The 23,520-nt window shown below is 45.1% G+C and overlaps 1 protein-coding gene across 3 annotated transcripts in view; it reads right to left on the bottom strand.

Annotated features, from left to right (window-relative positions):
- FGF13 (fibroblast growth factor 13) overlaps positions 1–23,520 on the bottom strand; it is a 250,457-nt gene that overhangs the window by 107,827 nt on the left and 119,110 nt on the right. The window contains exon 2 of one of the 3 annotated variants that reach the window (XM_056859937.1): positions 11,111–11,278. The exons of 1 other annotated variant lie outside the window; for it this stretch is intronic. In XM_056859937.1, the coding sequence (XP_056715915.1) occupies positions 11,111–11,278 (168 nt within the window). Of the gene's footprint in view, positions 1–11,110; positions 11,380–23,520 lie in introns of all 3 variants that reach the window. One more of the 3 variants, XM_056859940.1, reaches the window with a different exon arrangement.

Below are 23,520 nucleotides of genomic sequence, written 5' to 3'. Positions count from 1 at the left end.
AACTTCAAGTCGCTCTGGACAGAACAATAAGCAGAAAGCAAGAAATGTCGTGTTAAAATCAATGTTGAGTTTACATGCAAAGTCCATGCTGGCTGCTAGTGCATCGATAAAATGCACTCTACCTGAACCGTGACGGATTAAAGCTGCAATGCCATGTGTACTCCTTTGAAAGTAAATCCTTCAAAATCAATGGGACTGACTTCTGAGTCAACATGATGAAGACTGATAAGTAAACATCTGCTAGGGATGGCCAGATGCCCCAAAATCATTAGCCTCCAGGGTTTTCCTCTCCCTTCTGGATGTGACTGTCTCAGCTGACGCCTGCCTTGTCAGAATGGCACAAAAGTCATCTCCAGGAGCAGGATTCAACACTACTCTGAGAACATCCAGAGGAACACTTCCCTTTAGCCACCAAAATTCCTTCCAATCGAAAGATCTGGAGTTGCAATTATCAACCAACTTGGCTTTTGTAGGTGTCCTGTCAAGATTCCAATGGAGTCAATGGAATTAGTTCTCAAGTAAAGTGCTTGCAGATTGGAGGGCTAGCAGCTCGATCCTCTAAACTCAGGTTAACTGCAATTATACCTGTCAGAGCCAAGTTGGGGCTGTGGGGTGGCTGCTACAGGGAGGGTGTATTTCCCAGTTCAGGGAGGAGTTAGAGTCTGAAGACCAGCAAGAAGATGGTCAATCAAGGAGATGATCAGTCAGGATCAAGTTAGAGTCTGAAGACCAGCAATTATTTGTACCTATTAAATGTGCCAAGTTTGGCCAATCCTGAAGTTTCATATTGTCTGCCAATCACAAAGTCTAGTGTTGTATATCTTTCTTTCTGCACCTAAAGAGAGCTCTAATGCTTGAGCAGAGTCTGTGGTAACTCACCAGCGAGCTCCCAGACTCAGACCCTAGTAACTATGCAGGGGGTTAGTGACAATGAGAAGGATACCTCATGGGCAGAGCTCTCACTGATAATAAAACTGTTCTAAAGGCAAGTCAACTGCCCAGATGAGGAATAAATTCTTTCACATGATCACTGCCTTCAGGGACTTCTTAAGGGCAGCCCTGGCTCTGCCTAGGTGAGTTACTGTGTCGTGTGCAAGAGGGGCTGTGAGCAGCTTCCTTCCCGTGCTGCATGTTATTGATGAAAAACTTGAAGTAGAAAAACTGCTACCTGAGCCACAGCCAAATGTCAGAATGAGGGAAGAGGCAGAGCAGGCATGAGCATGCTGGCCCCGTCTCCTGTATAAATGCCAGCTTGTGAGCATGGAGCCTATGTCTGGAGGCAACACCCCTGTGTATGCTCCCTCCCCGCGATTGGGAAAGTTTGGAAAGTAGCATTCCTGATCATGGGGATGGAGGATATGTGTGGACATGCTCGAGTCCATTCTTCCTCTCTGGGTGTTCAGTCAACACACAGAGAGATTGTGGATACAGGGCTACATGTTTTGAGGCTATAGATCTTACCGGTACACCGAAAACATAATGTGTGAATTGCCCTTGAGAGTAAAATACCAAAGGAGCTTCTGAAAATAAACAGGCAGGCACTCAATTTTTGGCCCTGCTGATTAAAACAGGCCCCCAAGGATTAACCAACTAAAGAATTATTGGTTATACCATTGACTAAGCTAATTAAATCTCCATCATTGAGGTTTTGGCGATACCACATTTATTTAAACATAACTGATTAATTAATGGTGACAAAGATGAATTACTTAACTGGTTAACAGCCCTAATCCAGAGTTAAGTCAAATTAACTCCATACTGGATGTCACAATTGCTAGGGTAGCCAGGTCCCCCTTCGCCACCAGTTGGAGGCTTTTGGGGTGGAGCTTGAGGAGGGTGGGGTTTGGGGAGGGGAGGGACTTCAAAGCCATAGAGTCCAATGGCCAAAGAGGCCATTTTCTCCAGGTGAACTGATCTCTATTTGCAGGAGATCAGCTGTAATAGCAGGAGATCTCCTGCTAATACCTGGAGGTTGGCAACCCTAACAATTGCCCATCTGTGATTTTCAAAGAAAAATCTTAGGCATTGGGCAGGGGTGAAAGTAGATCAGAGCAGTCTGGAAGATTTGTTCTTGAGAAAGAATCTGGTTGGTTTTGATCACCAGGAGATGGATCCTGGTGAATCTTGACACAGCTGGGGGTGGGGGTGCCTGGTGGATAAGGGGGTGGGCTAAATAATTATGTAAAAGGCCTCTGGCTCAAAATACCTGATTTGTTCAACTAAATACCGGATCCTTAAGCTGGAGACAAAGATCTCAAGAGGGCAGGTTGAACATCTGACAATCATTAACCTTGGCTAGTGTTAATCTTTCCTAAACTCACTTATCAAGAGCGGAGTTATGAAAAAGTTCATGTCCTATTTAAAGAAGAAAAATGACTCATTGCTTCTCTTTCCACTGCATAATCCATCCACCAGTCCTTTCTACTCCCATGCTCTTCTTTAGCAAGCATTGTGGTTCTCAGGAAAAACACTGCTTGCAGACACAGAGTCTTATATTCAATATACTGGGAACAGCAACCTTGGTGCAAACATTTCGTAGCGGAAGAAGAAGAAGAAGAAGAAGAAGAAGAAGAAGAAGAAGAAGAAGAAGAAGAAGAAGAAGAAGAAGAAGACGACGACGACGACGACGAAGAATTGGTTTTTATATGCTGACTTTCTCTACCACTTAAGGGAGACTCAAACCGGCTTACAGTCACCTTCCCTTCCCCTCCCCACAACAGACACCCTGGGAGGAAGGTGGGGTGGAGAGAGCTCTAAGAGAGCTGTGACTACCCAAGGTCACCCAACTGGCTTCATGTGTAAGAGTGGGGAAACAAATCCAGTTCACCAGATTAGCCTCTGCCACTCATGTAGAGGAGTGGGGAATCAAATCCGGTTCTCCAGATCAGTGTCCACCGCTCTTAACCACTACACCACGCTGGCCTTCAGTTTCACGTCAACTGATTTTTCTTCTATTCCTCCTCCCACATTTCTCATTCATAACTGGCACCGAATATGTGAAATTTTAATTGTGGTTTCATGGCTGATCTCATATGTGCCGTTCACTGCCCCCAGGTACCTGATGGACAAGGGGTAGCATGTATATCTTTAAAATAATAAAGCCAGGCTTTGGAAAATAGGGATTCAGCCACCATGATCAGCCTTCCAATAGGTTACAGCTTCCTCTTCCTCCAAACTTCTAAACGTCTTCAGATTTTACTGGCATGGGTGCCGCAGGCAGTAAAAAAAATGCTCACAATAACAACGATTTCTGTCTGATTTTCCTCCTTTAGTAGTGACAGAGTTCAAGGTTATTCCCAGCCACAGAACTTCTATTTTTGATGTATAGCTGCATGGGGAATAATTATAAATATTCCCGGAATCACGGGAGAGCGAAAGACTATAATGGGAAGAATCCTCCATCCATCTTCCTTCCCTTCTGGTCTGGGAAGATTTTTATGAGATAAGGTAGTTTACAGTGCCATCCTAAAAAGAACTACACCCTCCACCGAAGACAATGGGATCAGAAGGGTGTAACTCTCCTTAGGACTGCATTATCAAAAGCCTACACACACGGCTGGCTAAGAATGGAGAGGAGTGCAGAAACCAAAACCCATTCCCCTCTGTTCCAGAGTAAGAGGACTCTGTCACTCAAAGCCTAACATCCTACAGAAATGGAAGCTATGTAAGTTGCTGGATAACCATTGACAGTCACTCTCTCTCTCTCAGCCTAACCTATCCCACACCACTGATGTGTGAGAAGAAAATGGAAGAGGCAGGGAATGACTTTGTAAGCTGCTTTGGATCCCCATTGGGGAGAAAAGCGGAGTTATAGATATCTTACTATTATGCCAAGGTGAAGATAACAAAAATTGTCCTTGGTGGTTTAGCTATGAATTTTTGTGCCAGTCTGCATGCCCTGATCAGTGATGACCAGCAGTCACCATCATACGAGAACCATGTGATGTAGTGGTTAAGAGCGTCAGACTAGTATCTGGGAGACCCAGGTTTGAATCCCCACTCTGCCATGGAAGCTTGCTGGGTGAACTTGGGCCAGTCACACACTCTCAGCCTAGTCTACCTCATAGGGTTGTTGTGAGGATAAAATGGGGAAGAGGAGAATGATGTAAGCTGCTTTGGGTCCCCATTAGGAAGAAAGGCAGTGTATTAATTAATTAATTAAAGAAATAAGAAACGCCAGGTTATTGGTGTGCAAACTAGGTGAAGGCCCAGAGGTATGAAGTGTAGTCCAAAGCAGGCAAAGGCAAGGTGTTAGAAAAAGCAGCAAGCAGTTGCTCAGTCCAGCACAAGTTGCTCAGGCTGAAGAGCTATTCCCAAAGCTGAGGCTTTATAGATCCAGGGGGAGCTACACAGGAATGCACCTTAAACAGGGAGGACAAGAACGAATGCATTCAGAAGCAAAATAACGATACAGATTCCATAGGGCAGAATATCAAGAAGAGAGTTGAACTGAAGATTGCAGCTGCCACAAATCTGAGTCAAATCATAGGTTTGTTGCTTGCTTGTGTTTGAGGTGAAGTAGACCACTATCTTGATCAATGCATAAGGAAAGGTCCAAGGATAATTATTTTTAATAATTATTTTTATGAGAGCTGGTGGTATAGTGGTTAAGAGTGGTGGAGTCTAATCTGGAGAACCGGGTTTGATTCGCCACTCCTCCCCATGAGCAGCGGAGGCTAATCTGGTGAACTGGATTTGTTTCCCCACTCCTACACATGAAGACCTTGGGCTAGTCACACTCTCTCAGCCTCACCTACCTCACAGGGTGTCTGTTGTGGGGAGGGGAAGGTGATTGTAAGTCGGCTTGATTCTTCCTTAAGTGGTAGAGAAAGTCGGCATATAAAAACCAACTCTCCCTCTTCTTCTTCTCTACACGGGGTCCAGGTAACATGTAGACTGACACCTGGGCTTTGTTCCCTCCAGTAGCTGGACATGAGCCGGGTTCTATTTCTTTATCCATCTTAACCCCTTAATATTTCTGAAAACCCACTGTGCTTCTCCAGGTTGCTTGATAAAGATTGCCGTCCTTCATTCCCAGTTGCTATCACGTTCTCCCCCACCCAACAACACATCCAAACTCAGACTTTGCCATGCTTGTCTGCGTAAAAAGGTTATGTATGCCTGGAGGGAGACTGAATGTTACAGAGGGAACGGGCGGGGGCAGAGAGAAAGAAAGCGAAATCACAGAGAAAACAGAACTGTGGGCATAATGCCAAAGTCTTGATTGTACAACTGCGACTAACCAACGTTTGAATTTTTTTAAAATGAAAAGAAAAAGCCCAAAGACACCCAGCCACATTAACGCCTCTGTCCTCTGAATGTACCAACAGAAATTAGGTTTTCTGTACGTAACCCTGCCTCAGAAAGGTAGCGGCAGCTGATGGTTAAACAATTTAGGAGAACAAATAGCTGCGAGATGTACCTCAGACGGCCTTTATGCTGCTGGAACTAGATTTCCTGTTTGAGTGGAGTGCCACATATGTTCTGTGCTTTGCCCGGATGTAATGGAGAAGAATGTGCAAACCCCTCCAGGGAATCCACTCGTGCAGAGGCATCTGGGCTCTTCTGCTTGACTACTCCTCCTTTGGGGCTTTTGCAACCTCTGAAACTGGCCACAATCAAGTTAAAAGGCTCTGAGTCCCACCAAGGCATTCTCACCAACACTGGCTTGGGAGCCATTTCACTGCAGTGCTCTGTTAGGCGCTGGAACCACATGGGGTGGTGGTGGTATAGGGTTGCCAGGTCCCTCTTCTCCTCAGGTGGGAGGTTTTTCTGTGTGTGTGTGCGCGCACCCGAGCGCGCATGCGTCACTTCCAGTTTAGAACTGGAAGTGCCGCCTCGCAAGGGGCCTTATACCTCTTAGTTTGAGTGTACAAGGTACAAGGCCCCTCGAGAGGCGGAACTTCTGGTTCTAAACCGGAAGTGATGTGCGCGTGCACATTTGCCCGCTGACCCTCAGGTGGTTGGCGGGCAGAGGGGTCAATTGCCGGGGGGGTTGCCCGCCACCAGCGGGCACCTGGCAACCCTATGGTGGTACCATTGTATCTGTCTTATTAGTCTGATCAAACATGATGTGTGCATGTGTGTGTGCGGAAACATGATTGGCTCCATCATGGTCACCTTCACATGCATGCAAAGCCTTCTCAATGGTACTCTCCTGCATGGCTGCATTGTGTATACATGCATACGAATGCCATGTGGTTCAAAGTGCATGTGACAGGGGCCCGCATGTTTCCTGCATTTAAATACTTAGCAGAGTAGGGAAAAATTTCATCACTGGGGAAAAAACTCTTGAGAAATGGTGGGTCCAAATAAAAGTGAGCCAGTGTAGTGTCGTGCCATGTTGTGTAGTGTAGTGGTTAATCAGAGCAGGACTGGGAAACCTGGGTTCAAATCTCCATTTAGTCATGAATCTCATGAGATAACTTTGGCCTGTCAGTTTCTCTAAGTCTAACCTACCTCACAGGGTTGTTTTGAGGATAAAACAGACAAGGGGAGAACTGTTTAGGTCTGCCAGGGGAAACGTTACTATTTTCCATAGGAGACTTGGTCAGCTGAAAAGCAAAGCAAAATTTATACATATTGTACATGCTCATGCTGCAGCATGACCAAGAGACAGCAACTAGAAAGTGACTTCTACAATTTTAAAAAGTGGGTTTTGGATTTAAATGAAGGTGCCATTTCTATTCAGGTCAGAGCACATTATTCCCATCTGGGTCCCAAAACTGCCCTGCTTCACCAAAAGAGTTAAAGTTATTAGCAAATGTGCAAGGCAGATATTGAGTCTAACTTGGCCTCACTAGATTTCTTGGGTCTCCTGGAATGGAGTGTGTATTCATGCTCTTTGGAGGAAAGCTCTGAAAGAATCAGGCCAGCATCATAGCCAATAGTGGTACTACTTAAATATATCTAATCCCGTTTTCTGAAACCCAATCTGAGGCCTGTTTTAAGTCTCAGACAGATGAACCACTGGGAGTTCTGGGAACAGGATTTGTAGTCCTTCCTCCCCTCTAAAAATTGGGCACATAAGGGCCCGATTCAGATGAGAACTGCAACACAAGGGATGAGATAGATAGATAGATAGATAGATAGATAGATAGATAGATAGATAGATAGATAGATAGATAGATAGATAGATAGATAATTTATCTGCGGCACTTAGCCAGTCAAAACATGATAAAACGGAAAGCATGGACTAATAGATTCTTACAATCAAAGAATTATAGTCTGAGTCTTAAAACATTTTTAACAAGGGATGAGTTCTTTCCTCGTGCCATTTCCCCAACCGTGAAGGGGCCTGAAGGGGTCACTATTTGCACTTTTGAGGCGAATATATAAATACCCTGACTTGACGGCAAAATGATAATGATAATGTTTCCCCAATGGGGCAAATAGTTAGGGTTGCCAGGTCCCTCTTCGCAACCGGCAGGAGGTTTTGGGGGCAGAGCCTGAGGAGGGCGGGGTTTGGGGAGTGGAGGGACTTCAATGCCATAGAGTCCAATTGCCAAAGCGGACATTATCTTCAGGGGAACTGATCTCCATCGGCTGGCGATCAGTTGTAATAGCGGGAGATCTCCAGCTATTACCTGGAAGTTGGCAACCCTACAAATAGTGGTTCCACAGGGCCATTTCAGGTCAGGCAAATGGCACAGGGGTAAGGTTTAACACACACACCCCTTGCGTTATGTTCCCCATCCAGATCAGGCCTCATGTGCACCTGACTTAGAGAAGAATAAATACTAGGAGCTCTATAAATAGAATTTCCAGACTTTTGTCTGTTTAAAGCTCTTTGAAAATAGTGGGTCAAAGTTTGTTTCACGTTTCTCTCCACTGTATCCAGTGGCAACAGTCAAAGCCGATCTCATTGATCTGACAGCATAACTTGAACCACTCTAATCTCAGGTTTCTGTACGAGAGGCCACATACGGGATGCATCAAGGAGACCCTTCAACGAGCAGAACATCTGTACTGGCCAAGTCATGGATCAGAAGGGAGGACCTTTGCTAACATATCCCCAAGTGCTTTTGGAAGAACAAAAGGTAATGAGGAATATCGTGAATGCACAGTTTCACAAGAAACATCCTTTCTTTAAAACACTGAAATATTCATCCAGCCGATATCATACCCCCCACCCTTATTCCCAGTTCTCCAGGAACTGACAGCGCCTCCAAATTTATAGATTGGGGCAACATTACACTCTCTCGTCTCTTGCCTTTGTCTGTGAATGAAAATACTGATCCTCCATGGGGGGAAAAGGGCATTTGTCCTTGATTATTAGTGTCTGCGTTAGAATGAGACAGACCGTCTGGTCTCTTGGTTCTAAAACATTTTCTGGAAGAATGGTTTAATGATGCAATATGTCACTGGATTGTAGCAACAGAGCTGCCATAAAAAAGAAAGCACTTTGGGGAGGAAGAGCATTTGGTAAGAAGGAAAACTTGTTAGATTGCAGAGAAAAGGGGGGGATCCAGACAGGAATTTGCATTTTTGTTTGTTAGGTACCCTTTTCTAACCCAATTAGACAATAATGTAAAGAAAATAGATATGCAATTAAATCAGGCTGCTAAGAAGGTGCATAGCTCAAACAACCACTGCCTCCTGAATAGACATCTCTCACTTATCTAAATTGTATACATGGTTCACAAATATTGTTGTGTGCGTTGAAAAGTCAAAACCAGGAGTGGGGTTCTGCATGAAGCTCACATAAGGAAGAGCCATTGCTAAAGAAGAAGCATATTGTTTGTAAATTCTTAAACAAAGACTGGCTTCATTAAAATTTTATTGTTATTATTGAGGAACACAAGAGACAGGAATAGACAGTTTAAATCTGCAGGGAGATATGCTAGACATAAACCGGTGTAATATCTAATCGACCACTAGGGGGTGCAAAACACATGCGGAACAGACACCCCCACCCCCTCCAAGAAACAGGAACTTACAAGTGAGGAAAATGAGAATGCAGCAAAGCCTTGGGCCAATGATTTGGGAACTGTGTTGTGTTTACTCCACATTTAGCTGCATGGATGAGACCCCAATGAAACTGTCCAGTTACCTTACCCATTTCAAATCTCTAAAAGCATTACATGTTGATGTGATCTCCAAAAACATTGAATGATCTACTACGGTTCCTTTAAGAATGCTGTAAATGATGTTCCTGTACTATTGAGTCAATGGACATTTGTGGAAAATAGCCACAGTCAGAGACAGGTGTAGGTTATAGGGAAATGCATGCACCCAACTGAAAGTTTCTTTGGAGTGTTTCCTGCAGCCAACATCTGGGCTGAATGGGGAAGCTACTTTTCTGGTTCATCCGGATTGCCTTTTCTGCAGTAGTTTTAAAAAAAGAGTTCAAATCACTTCCAGAAGTATATGCACTTCTCTCTTGCCTGCAAATGCACTTGTCTAAGATTGCAACCAAAGGCAGATACAAACATTCCAAGAGACACGCAGCTACTGCTAAAAACTACAGCCCCTCGTTCCTTTCTCCCCACAGAAAATGAAAATATGCAATGTGACAAAATCTTGCTTTGAGTTTTCTATCTCATTTGCTCTCTCTTGGCAGTGGGTTTGCTCCAAGCGCGATGATGTCACTCACACATTTATACTTGCTTTTTGGGGATGAAAGACAAAGAGACCCACGGGTGGTAGTTTTTGGTAGCAGCCATGTATGCCTGGTATTATGTGCGTATGTGTACCTTGTCAACCTACAAAGAGTCTTGGTGTTTCCATAATCCTCCTCCAACTTGACCTCAATCCAAAATAGAGGCCAGTTCATGACACATCCAGCCTGCCAGCAGAACAGGCAAAATGAGTAACATCTGCTACTGCTAGACATTAATATTCACCAGCTAGTAAAACTGTGGACACCTGCAATGCACCAAAAACTCCAGAAAAGGTAATCTTCTCAGATTCACAAGGCAACAGAGAACATAAAGATGATGGTCATGAGGACTCTGCAAGACACAACTATCCATCTAGGTGACCAGATGGTTAGAGAATGGTAATTCTGATGGTAATCATAATCAAGATTTTCTGCTGGTCTGGGCCCACATTTTCTCATATTTGCAACCACAGCTAGGCCGTATAAGAAGAGAATCTAATCCTAAATATCTCTTACCTCTCCCAAATAATAGTAGTAACGACAATAATTTTTTTAAAAAAATCATCAGTTGTTGGACCATATATGGAAGCTCATGCAAAACATGGAAAGCTTACCAGGTAAGAATTGAGGCAGTAGTGGGAAACATACAAGAGAAAGCATTACAGAATATCAATTATTATGCTGTATGGGAAAAAAGGGTTTAATGGCATATACCACACCAACAGTTTCTAACGAGACAATTTTCTTATTACTCTATTGAACAAGCAAGCACGTTTTCACCCATTACCTTGTTACTGTCTCTGAAAACAGAAAGAAACATTCCACTCAAACTCTGGCTCTATAGCATGCAGAAAACTTCTCCAAAATGCAACCAGGCGTGCAAGACATACATCTTACCCTGCTTTGCTGAACTACATTTTTCATAAGAATTTTTTTTTTAAAAAAAGCAGCAATATGCAAAAGCTTTATGAAGTGCAAAAAAGTATCAGAGGATCCCGTCTTAAATGCTATAGAATATTTATTCCCAGCTCAGTGCAACTTTCAAAATGCTAAAAGTGGAAGGAGACAGCTTGTCAGAAGGGGAGAGACCAGGAAGGGTATCAGATGCCACCGGAGGAAAGCAAGCGGTTTTTTGGCAGCCAGGAGGCAGCGTAAAGATGAGAATGGAGGGAAATAAAAAACTTTGCTTGAGAAAAAAAGAAAAAGCATTGTCGCTATCATATTTTAATTCCCCCCCTAATATCGGAACGCAGCGTGTGGCCTATTTTATATGGTGGCCCATGGTAGATTCTATCAGACACTAACAAGCAAGCAAGGGGCGGGGGTAGACAGGAAGCACAGGTGGCTTCTCGCATCCAGTTGCATTAGATCAACACAGGCCAAAGAACACACAAGACAATCCAAAAGGACAGGCACGTTCTCTCCCAAAAAAAAAAGAAGAAAAAGAAAAGGAAAAAGAAAAGAAAAGGAAAACGGATAAAACGAACACGGATCTCGTGGCGCACAAACCTTCGGGTTCTGTGTTCTCTTTGAGGTGGACTTGCTTCAGAGGGCAGCAGAAGATTTCGTGGCATTTAGCACGAAAGGGGGACTCTTTTTTCTTTAATTCCGTAGATTGGATGGAATCTTGCCGTAACATAATATACTCCTGTGTGCCAGGGGGAGCGTCATCCATAACTGTGGTCACCACATAACAAAATGAACTTAAGTTAGAACGAAACGGAAAACAAAAACAAAAAAGAAACAAAGAAAAAAAAGTCTAGAGAAGTAAATCAACTCTACAATGATACAGGGAAGGGAGGGAGGAAGGGAGGGAGGAAAGGAGAAGGAGGGGAAAACATTGGTAGAGAGGAAAAGAAAAATCGAATTAATGTACTCTGGTTACAATGATAGAGATGGAGGGAGGAGTGGGGGTTGGTGGGCATCTTTTAAACGCTTACATCAATATTTCTAGCAATTGTTTATGTTACGATAGCTCACATACTTTTAAAATGTTTACTCCAGAAAAGAATTAATACAAATAACGATTTGCTGCGTTTCCTCTAACCCGGGGCTACATTTTGCATGCAGGCTACAAACCACGAGACGAATTATCAAGCACTTTTCTTGTCAACTCTGCAGCATTCACATTGAGTGGGACTTCAGAAGAGCAAGGAGTGATGCTTAGAGCACAGCGCAGACCCAATCCATATCAACCCCTCCCTCAGCTGCTTTTTTGAAGCTCGATTACTCATCTGGGGATCAGATCGCAGATCTCCAGGGTTACACGTTGTCAGACCCTAAGGTGGTCAATCAGACTTAGGACCAGTCCAGATTGCACGCAGGTGTTCATCTGAAGAAATGCTCCTGTGCTGAAAATGAGAACTCTTCCTTGCGACACACTCGTTTTCTACGGAGATGGAATTCTTTTGCAAGAAGAAACAACACAGCAGGTGATCACCCACCTACAGTCAAAAATGGTACATGCAAACACTAGGGTATAACGAGGGTTGCCAGGTCCCTGTTCACCACCAGCGGGAGGGTTTTGGGACAGAGCCTGAGTAGGGCAGGGTTTGGGGAGGGACTTCAATGCCATAGAGTCCAATTGCCAAAGCGGCCATTTTCTGCAGGTGAACTGATCTCTATCGGCTGGAGATCAGTTGTAATAGCAGGAGATTGGCAACCCTAGGTATAACCTCAGTGAGAACTAGGCTCAGGGGGAGGAGTCTCATCTCTCACTCGCAACTCATGGGGGAGATATGAGAGAATGCTCCTCACTTCTTCTCTTCCTTCAAACCAGATGCTCATGAATGCAAGACATGTCAAACTACAGAGATAATTTTGGGGGGGCCTAGAAGAAAGCTGGGTGTCTTGTCGTTGGTTCCTTTCTAGCTTTAAAACACAGGGAACTATTGTAGAGGTAATCTACAACCAGTCATGGATCATGGTCTTATAAAGAATATGTCCTCATCTACTTCTGCATGCCTTCTAACTTAGGCTGAGATTTCTTTGCTGTATTTGATAACAGGCGCTATCAGGGTTCCCCATTAACACTCTTACAAACATGCCATTTCAAGCGACACATACAAAGAAAACAGTTTTGCAAACAAAGTTTTGCAGACTCGGGTTATTAAGCCATTGCTCTCGACAACAACAGCAACACCCAGCTTTATTTATAGAGAATTTAGCAAGAAACCAGGGTTGATATCACTAGGAAACAAGAGTTCAGGCAACTTCCAAGCAATAACTGCCTGTGGGAAGGAGCTGGAGACTGTCACCCAAGCTAATAATTTCCGCCCTGGAAAATGTCATGCAAAGATTGGTACTACACAGACCTTTCTCAATGGAAAAGGCGAGTAAATATTTCTCTATGTCATTATCCCAACAAAACTACTGTACTTCCTATGACATTTGCAAAGATAAGATTATCTGTGAGTGTTCGTTGGTTCTGTTCATATTTCTTGTTTCTATATGCAAAGCCCTCCCACCTTTCCTCCATGGACAGTTACATATTTCTGAATGCTGCCGTCATCATGTGTTTGGCTCCATCACTGCAAATATTAATTTTTCACTATTCCCCATTCAAAGCATTTTCTACCCATCAGCTCCCTATTTATAACACAGGCAGCCCTGGCCAGTTATTTCACAGACCAATCGGCTTCCCTTTCTTAGCATGGACAGTCACTGATATAGATTTCACTTCATGTCAGACTAGGGTTGCCAACCTCCAGGTGTGGCCTGGAAATCTCCCAGAATTACAACAAATCTCCAGATGACAGAGATCAGTTCCCCTGGAGAAAAGGGCTGCTTTGAAAGATGAACTCTATGCCATTATCACCTGCTGAGGTCCTTCCCGTTCCCATACCCCACCCTCCGCCTGCAAATCTCCAGAAATTTCTCAACTTGGAGCTGGCAACTAGGGCTGTTGATTCGGTTCGGCCTGAACCAAAAAACAGCCGAATTTCTCTGAATTCGGCGGTTTTTCAGTTCGGACGAACCGAACTAAAAAAGTGGGGGGAACCGGGGAGCCGAATTGGTCGAGTTCGGGGTGTTCCCGAATAAATTCGGCCGATTCGGCCCCTTTCCCCCACCCCACGCGCCTTCAGGGAGCTTCCCTGGAGAGGCGCAGGGTGCCCTTTAAACAGATCTGCTGCTCCCGGCTGGGAGCAGCAGATCTGTTTAAAGGGCCTGCCGCGCGCCTCCAGGGAAGCTCCCTGGAGGCGCGCGGCGGGTCTTTAAACAGATCTGCGCCTTCCGGCCGGGAGGCACAGATCTGTTTGAAGCGCCCCCCCCAGCCCTGCCGGGAGTCCCGGCAGGGCTGGAAGGGTGTGTGTGGGGGGGTCTGGTCTTGCCAGCCCCCCGCCAGCCCTGCCGGGAGTCCCGGCAGGGCTGGGGGGAGGGCTTTAAATAGATCCGCACCTCCCGGCCGGGAGGCGCAGATCTGTTTAAAGGGCCTGCCGCGCGCCTCCAGGGAAGCTCCCTGGAGGTGTGCGGCGGGTCTTTAAACAGATCTGTGCCTCCCAGCCGAGAGGCGCAGATCTGTTTGAAGCCCCCCCCCCAGCCCTGCCGGGAGTCCCGGCAGGGCTGGAAGGGTGTGTGTGTGGGGGGTCTGGTCTTGCCAGCCCCCCGCCAGCCCTGCCGGGAGTCCCGGCAGGGCTGGGGGGAGGGCTTTAAATAGATCTGCACCTCCCGGCCGGGAGGCGCAGATCTGTTTAAAGGGCCACCGCGCGCCTCCAGGGAAGCTCCAAACAAATCTTGCTCCCGCCTTCTGTTATTCTAGTCAATGAAGGAAGTGAGGTCCACGGATGACATGTTTGCTACTTCTTTCCCTGATGCACTTTGCTATTGTGTGGGAAGAAAGCCTAAACCAATCCTGGCAGGAACAAATGGTGGGGTCAAAATATGCTTAATCTGACCTATTTCCAACTTTTCTTTTGTGGGAGCAGATGCAAAGCAACTGGCAGACAATGCCACAATTAATGTGCCTCATTGGCATTATTAGCAGGTAATTTGTATCATATACCAGTTAAGTCACCCACATTTAAAAAGGTAAAGGTAAAGGTCCCCTGTGCAAGCACCGGGTCATTCCTGACCCATGGAGTGACGTCACATCCCAACGTTTCCAAGGCAGACTTTGGTTGCAGGGTGGTTTGCCAGTGCCTTTCCCAGTCGTCTTCCCTTTACCCCCAGCAAGCTGGGTACTCATTTCACCGACCTCGGAAGGATGGAAGGCTGAGTTAACCTTGAGCCGGCTACCTGAAACCGACTTCCGTCGGGGGTACTACAATATGGCAACCCACACCTGAATTCTGAAGTAGTACAGTCCGAGGAGGGTTGTATGGCACAGTTTTTAAAAATCACTCTGCATGTGTGTATGTAAAGTGTTGTCAAGTTGCAGCTGACTTATGGCAACCCAGTAGGGTTTTCAAGGCAAGAGGCTAACAGAGGCGGTTTCCCATTGCCTTCCTCTACTTAGCGACCCTGGTTGTCCTTGGTAGTCGCCCATCCAAGTACTAAAACCAGGGCCGACCCTGCTTAGCTTCTGAGATCTGACGAGATCAGGCTAGCCTGGGCCACCTCTGCATTCTCTCACCTATTTGAAGTAAGCCCTGGAATCCAAAATTCTAATAAAACCTCATTAGAATGCCGGTGGGGCTGTTCTCTGGCATGATCGATGTCATCGTTGTGAAAAGAACAGTAAAACTGTTTCTTAACATGATGAATGGCCTAAAGCCAGGAATGAAATGTATTAAAGAACTCAGAATAACAATAAGATTTTTTTTTTTAAAAAATGAACCCACATGGAAGTCTCCAATTTCTTGATGCAATGACAGAGAATGACAACTCAATGGAACTCAGTGGAAGAAAATCGACAAGCACACAAGTGCTGATTCTTAATTATCACCATGACACACCAATTAGAGTGAAAGACTCAACAGCTTTCCATCAAATGGAAAGAGTTTGCGGGAGCACTGAAGGGCCCCTGTGCCCTGCAGAAGTATTACTCAGCAAACAGGCAGTGTGTTATAATGGTTAGTGCGACTGCAGCAAGACCTAGGTTCAAATCCCCTCATGCTGTGAAGCTCACTGGGTGACCTTGAGGTGGTTACAGTTTCTCAGCTTGCTCTACCTCAGAGGGTTGTTGTGAAGATGAAATGGGGGTAAGAAGTCAAGCATGCTGCTCCTGACAGCCTTGGACAGATAAGTATATAACATAAGCTTGGTGAATACAGCAAATGGCTGAAAAATGTAGACAAATATCTATTTTTTTTTTCTAACCAAGAAAGGCAAAATAGGTTGGCAATGAGAAGAACAGAAAAATGAAGTCACTAACTCAATGAAGGAAGGACTGGAAAATTTCAGCCAAACGAGGACTGGCATAATTTGATTGAATACCCTGTGGGTAATCACTGGCTTGCATAAAGTTTGGCATGTTCACAATGGCACAAGGAAGGGGGGTGAGCTTTGCAGCCAGGGCTGAACTACAGTCCACCATTTTGCATCCCTTTTGAAAGAGGTACAACACATCTGTGGAGGAGATGGTCTGTTAACAGCTCTCACCTATGATAAACTAAATAGAAACCTCATGTCCAGAGGCAGTGTAATACCAGTTGCTGTAGGGCACCAACAGAAGGAGGTCTTGGCTTCCATGCTCAGCTTTGTAGACCTTTCCAAACTATCTGGCTGGACTTAGTACGAAACAGGATGTTGGACTAGATCAGTGGTTCCCAACCTTTTTTTGACCAGGGACCACTAGGACTTTTTTGTTCGGTGCAGGGACCCCAAGGTTCAAAATAAAAATTCTGAGAATTTGAAAATAAAGTTTAATCATAACTGTTAGTTAAACATTAAACTTAGAATAATCTTTGAATATATATTTTTTATAATAGAGAACTTTTAATTGAAAATATTAATTTATTATGGGTTTATAACTTTGTTTCGCGGACCTTAATTTAGTTCTCGCGGACCCCTGGGGGTCCACGGACCCCTGGTTGGGAACCAGTGGACTAGATGGACCACTAGCCCAATCCTGCAAAGCTGTTCTTGTGTTCTTACTTAACTTGGAAAACCCACATCTCCTTGGCTCAACAAATTGCTAAAGTGGATATAAACATGTGGGATCCTGCATGGCGGGGGGAGGGTTGGGGTCACTTGGTATGTGGGGGGAGGTAGTTGTTAATTTCCTGCATTGTGCAAGGGGTTGGACTAGATGACCCTGGTGGTCCCTTCCAACTCCATGATTCTATGATTCTAGTACGCTTTCTAAATTCTAAATGCTGACAGTATGTACCTGCTGTTGTTGAAGCCCTGAAAGGTAAGATACTTCTGTAAATCTTATTTGGTGCAGGAATCTGGATAAGTGGGGTTTCAGAATCCATTGATCACCTACTTTTAACATATCTCCGCCGCATTGTGGATGTGCCGTCCTGTGTTGCAGGAACGGCGGTGAGAATGGAATTCATGAAGCAATCATTAGAATCCAAGGCCTGGCTGTGTGCCTTTAGTTTAAGATTAAAATCTCTTTTCCCAGTACCAGACAGCCAAAGAAGTCTTTTGCCTTGGCTGAGCGTAGATACCTACAAAAGTACCTGGATGAAATTGGTGGATAGACAATTGCTTGGCATGTTTGTTCTACTCTGGCTCTTGGAATATCCCCTCCTGTTCACCTTCTGGTATATCTAAAATGCCTTATCGTCCTGAGCCTGTGCAAGTGCCCTGCATTCATGCTGAGCAGATTGAATGCTCTACCTACAGCAGAACTGAATGGACGCTATTGGGAAACTCCATTCTCTGATCGCTTATGTAGCTGTTCTCCTGGTAAGATTGAGACTATTGACCATGTGCTATCATTTGGTATGCATTGGGCCACACTTAAAGAATTGTGGATTGCCCCTCTTCTGAGAAAGTATCAACTTGCTCCTGAACCAAAGGCACTGGGCAGTCAGTCTCCTTTCTGTTAGCTGATATTTGCCAGGGAACTATGAGATCAGTATCTAAAATTCTGTCTGCAGTAATATCTTTAAAGTGCTCTCATGCTCAGAATTAAGAAACAATGCTAGCTTTGAGTACTGTGTTTTATGTTCATCTCTTATATGATTTTTAGTATGGTTTATTAACACTGTGCAATTAATTTTAAGGCTGTTGTACGGCTCAAGATCTCAGGTTGAAGGAGCTTTTTTAATAAAAGTAAAGCTCGGGGGGTGACGGTGTCCTTCCATCCAGGCAGTGAGCGAGCTTCCCCCTGCTTTGCTTTGACAGCGCAAAGGCATCAGACCATTTCCCCAGCAAATTAAAAATAATTGTACGCTTCCTGTTGGGTCTCATGCTCCCCAAATTGTTCTCTACGCCAACGCCGTTTCTCGGCATCTGGTTTGTGCGCACACACTCTCCCCAGCTCTGCCTTCTGGTTCTGGTCTTCCCCTGACCTCCTTCCTCTGATTACCGGCCAGTCATTCATTCTGCTTGAGCGCAGGCAGCTGTAGCCCTCCAGCTAAGACCTTTTCCACATTGACTTAATTATACTTAGGGAAGGAAACAACCCATCGGAACGTGTATGTCCTGGTCTTCTGCAGAGGGGGAGAAATATCCCTGTTAATGTGAGTGGAGCTCGGTGGATACAACAACAACCAATCAAGACTTTGGGAGAGAAATTCGGTTTGCCAGATATACAGAGCTGAGAGCTGCTTCACAGTTACAGTTTTAAGCCAGCTTCCTAGCTGTTCTGGCCAAACCATTTGGATCGAAAGAAAAAAGAGGGGAATAAAACCCAGCAAACCATTTGGATCCCTACGGGCTCCAAGTTATCTGTTACAATTTTTAGTCCAGCCTTCCTCCATGGAACTAAGTGCAGCATACATAATTCTCTCCTCATAACAACCCTCTGAGTAGGGTTGCTAGGTCCCTCTTCGCCACTGGCTGGAGGGTTTTGGGATGGAGCATGAGGAGGGCAGGGTTTGGGGAGGGACTTCAATGCCATAGAGTCCAATTGCCAAAGCGGCCATTTTCTCCAGGTGAACTGATCTCTATTGGCTGGAGATCAGTTGTAATAGCAGGAGATCGCCAGCTAGTACCTGGAGGTTGTTAACCCTACCTCTAAGGTTAGATTAAGGTGACTGAGGGACGAGACCAATGCCACCCAGTCAACTTAATGACAAGGTAGGGATTTGAACTGTGGTCTTCCAGGACTTAGGGTCATTATCCAGTCACTATACCACACTGCCTTTAAATTACCTTCCTTGTATCGTGTCTTCATATTTCTACTGACAATATTATGGCAGACAAGGGGAGGGAGGATCTTTATATCAAAAGGTTAGGATTAACTGAAACCTTCTGTTGGATTCTTATCTATAAGGGCCAAACCATTCACTCCCACTGTATGACTAGTATGTCTAAATACAGGCCCAGTAGGAAACACTGCCAGCCCTTCCTCATTTTGGGCTCCTACCCCATCTTTTGATCCCAGAGGTATCCAGTGGTGGCATACACAAAGTGAATAAGTGCCAATTACACTGCAACACTTTCACCCCCTGCAAGACAGTGTATTGCATTTCTTTACTCCTTTCCCTCCAAGATTGCAGGTCTCCTCAGACTCCAAGGGCAGAAAGGAAAGAGTTGAATGCAGCAGCCTGATCAGAAATGTGCAAGATGTTAAATGGTTGCATTCAGAGACCCAGTTAGGGGAAAAGCTTAATCTGCCCCACTAACTGAAATAAATAGCAGGACCTGCTTCCCTTCAATTGTGTTGTAGGTAGAATAGGGTTGCCAACCTCCAGGTACTAGCTGGAGATCTCCTGCTATTACAACTGATCTCCAGCCGATAAAGATCAGTTCATCTGGAGAAAATGGCCACTTTGGCCATTGGACTCTATGGCATTGAAGTCCCTCCCCTCCCCAAACCCCACCCTCCTCAGGCTCCGCCCCCAAATCCTCCCACTGGTGGCAAAGAGGGACCTGGCAACTTAGGTAGAAATATGTTCACGTTGTCCTAGAGAACTGAATGGGTGCCTCTGAGAAGTGAGAACTGGCCCTCTGTGCAAAGCCCAGCCCCTTTATTTCCACAGCTCCGCCTTGGATTGTGATCCTTGGTCACACCAGTGTGTAACAGAACCCAGGAACTTAAAAAAAAAAATGTACATATAGATTTATCTCTCACACATACACACATACACCTACTTCTTTACAGTACAGAACACAAGATATTTGTCTTGGAGCCCCAGTCCTGTAAATGGCATGAAATATAACTCAAAGCAGCAAGTACAGTGATGAGCTGGGGGGGGGGATCATTACATTTTCCATTCTGCTGCACAAAGTTAATACCACAGCACTCCTGCTTATAGCTGTATATCAAAACCACTAAAGATAAATGACAGTCATGAAGAAAGATATTACTACATCTGTGAGCCTTAAATTACCTCCCGGTGCTTTAGAAAGTCGGGGAAATAACCTATATTTTGAAGGCTTGAGAAAGTTTTCTAACCTTGTTGAGAATTTAGGCAGCACAGAATGTGCAGTGGGAATTTCCCCTTAGGAATCGCCACCATCTTGCTCAGGCGGGGCTAACTATCCTCCAAGTAGGGTTGCCAGGTCCCTCTTTGCTACCGGCGGGAGGTTTTTTGGGCAGAACCTGAGGAGGGCGGAGTTTAGGGAGGGGAGGGACTTCAATGCCATAGAGTCCAGTTGCCAAAGCGGCCATTTTCTCCAGGTGAACTGACCTATATCAGCTGGAGATCAGTGGTAAACGCAGGAGATCTCCAGCTATTTCCTGAAAGTTGGCAACCCTACCTCCAAGCCACCTTCCCCTGGCTTCTCCCCAATATTTGGTTCTTCCATTTGATTGTAACATGGATCTGATATAACAGACATAAATCGGACAGTAAAAACCACAACGCTCAAAAAACAGTAGGAGAAAATTATCTTCCAAGTCATTTCACTGCTGACCTAACAGTGGCAGCCCCCAAGCAAAGAAAATTCAAAGGGAAATTAAAGCAGGGGATTGTTGAACTCAAGTTAATTCACAAGTTCAGAACAATGGACTCCCCCCAGGATGAATAGGGACATAGGATTTTTATCTCACTACAGATGCTAATTTTCTGCCTCCAAGCATTTCACCTCCATTCTAATGAAGCTGGTTACAGTATGCATTGTCCCTTCGCATCCTTTACAGGCATTCTTTAAAACACCCCTCCCACCTTCTGACTAGGATAAAAAGAATCAGATCTTCACTTCTGTTCTACTGTGCCTGAAGAAGGGAGCTTTGACTCTCAAAAGCTTACACCCTGAAACTCTTGTTGGACTCTAAGGTGCTATATGTGTTTATTAAGAAATATTATCAATTGACTTCATTTGAGTGCCCCTGTTTTCTAGTGTGTTATGGAAGAGACATTGCAGGCCTCTGTGCTGGTACAAGCAAAAGTCATGCAATATCTTTTGTTAGGACCCACCAAGGATGTCAAGTTGTCAGCATCATGGACTGAACACCCCCCCCCCCTTTAACCATGAATCCTGATGAAGAGTTCTGAAGAACTCAAACACTTGTACTTTATTTTGTAGCATTTTGGTTGGCCCTAATAAAAGGTATTACACAGTGGTTGTTGTGTGTGTTTTAGTATTTCAGAAGGAGAACATGGTCTTTCTGCTTAAACATTTGCCCATCTCTGTAATGCCAGCTGCAGAACATACTCCAAATACAAAGGTGTTACAGCACTTCAAGAAGCTTTTGGGGCAGGCACTTTGACAAGCCTGAAAGTGAAATAAATACCTGGGACAGGCAAACAGGATTGCCCTTCCTTACAGGCCTTCGCTGTCCAAGGGTGAAAACGCATGATCGTTTTATCTCCTCCTTTAATCCCTGTTTTAGCCAGGATAGAACGCACATTAGGTGAAACACATGTGTTCGATCCAGGCTGAATCCAGGCTGAAACAGGGATTAAAGGAGGATAAAGTGACCGTGCGTTTTCGCCCCAAGACTCCATGCATGGAAAGGATCATCACAAAGAAAGTCATTAAGCCCTACCAGGGTCTGGCCATCCACTAGGCACCCCTAAGCAATTGCCTAGGGTGCTAAACAACCTGCCCCCTCATCCCACCCACCCTACCTGGCTGCAGCATCAGGAAGGCACCCCAGGCCTCAGTGGTAGGGTTGCCAGGTCCCTCTTCACAACTGGCGGGAGGTTTTTGGGGCAGAGCCTGAGGAGGGCAGGGTTTGGAGAGGGGAGGGACTTCAATGCCATAGCACGTGCACACACACACACCACAGACACACACACACACAGACACACACACACACAGGATCTGACCTTAATTAACCTCTGTTTTAAATGACAATGTCACAGATGTACTCATCAGATTCTACCCAATGAAGATTCATTTGCTCACCTCCTCTTACAAAAGGAGTAATTCACATACCGGTAGGGAGGGACAGGACCCCTTTGATTATGTGTTTTCCATGATCAGCAATAGGGACAAAAGGGGCAAAAAACTCATTTTATTGCCTACAACAACAGCTTCTCTGTTAAATATCTTAATTATACGGGATGGTTGTAAACTGTAGGATGGAGAATGCTTAATAATGACTTCTCCTGGTAAGAAAAGTCACATAAATTGACCTCCCAAATGCGAATGTTTAGGAAATGTGACTAAGGCTACAGTCTTATGCACAACTTACTCAGAACGAAGCCCCACTGGTTTCATAGGGTTGCCAGGTCCCTCTTCACCACTGGTGGGAGGTTTTTGGGACAAAGCCCGAGGAGGGTGGAGTTTGCGGAGGGGAGGGACTTCAATGCCATAGAGTCCCATTGCCAAAGTGGCCATTTTCTCCAGGTGAACTGATCACCATCAGCTGGAAATCAGTTGTTCTCCAGCTACTACTTGGAGGTTGGCAACCCTACTCAGTGGGTAGCAGAATGCAGGGAAGGTAAGGAAGATGGGTGCTGCTCTGCTGCCTCCCTGCACGGTGGGCAGCTCGAGGGCCTTGGGCTTTCTTACATATGGTGCCCAAACTTGTCAGGCTGGCCCTGAGCCCTACACGTTACACTTTACATCAAAACAGCATCCTTCTATCTTGTTCTTTGCCCTCTTCCCTGTGATTTTTAGGCATGCTTGTCTCTGTCATAACATCATTTCATGGTGCCGTTTCCCCGCCTTCATTCCACGTCACAGGTGACTGCTGGTTTGGGGGGGGGATGCACAATCTCTGGGGCAACAGCCCACATCAAGTGAAAAGAACAGTTTCCCTTGTAGTTATTGGAGTGAAGTTCAAAGAGATCTGGCTTATGTTCAGCATGCTGGTTTCTTGCATTGTCCAATTGTCATTTCCTATAAGGAGCCAAAAGAAAGGGAAAAGCAAGCAAACAAATAAATACAAAAACTAATTGTCTAGCACGGACCAACTTTGGGGGATCTGTACATTTTTCAAACAACAACACAGTTTTGTGGCACCCGAAAGACTAACACATTTATCATGGCAGAAGCTTTTGTGAAAAGCTCACAAAAACTCTTCTAATTTTGGCTGCGACAGATCTAACATGGCTACACCCCTTATATTTTTAACAATATAGCTGATCTGGATTCTCTTTCTGGGATACATCCCCTCCCCTCCTCCGTTATTAAACAACCAAATTGCCTTGTTGCTGTCATCTCGACTGTTGTGCAACTAAATATAATTGCTGGCTTTTGCAGTGTGCTCCTGTTTCGTTTATAGCACCCCAGTGACAAGCTGGGAAAGACATTTTCCAACCACAAGCATCTGCCTCCTCGACGGAGTGTGAGGTAATTGTCTCTGGGAAACTGTCTCTTGAGTCTGTGATAAGCTGAGGATGCCAGGAAAGTGGCAGGCAGGGCAAGGCACAGCCTCCTTAGCGATTCTCTTGTGTTTGGCAGACATTTAGCAGGAATGTGTGTGTGTGTGGGGGGGGGGACTGAGCCAGTTTGTGCCACTGTCC

The sequence above is a fragment of the Euleptes europaea genome, chromosome 13 (genome assembly GCF_029931775.1).
Source record: "Euleptes europaea isolate rEulEur1 chromosome 13, rEulEur1.hap1, whole genome shotgun sequence".
Taxonomy (NCBI): Eukaryota; Metazoa; Chordata; class Lepidosauria; order Squamata; family Sphaerodactylidae; genus Euleptes; species Euleptes europaea.
Note: the sequence above shows the minus strand (reverse complement) of the source record. Positions and strands in the feature narration are given on the sequence as shown.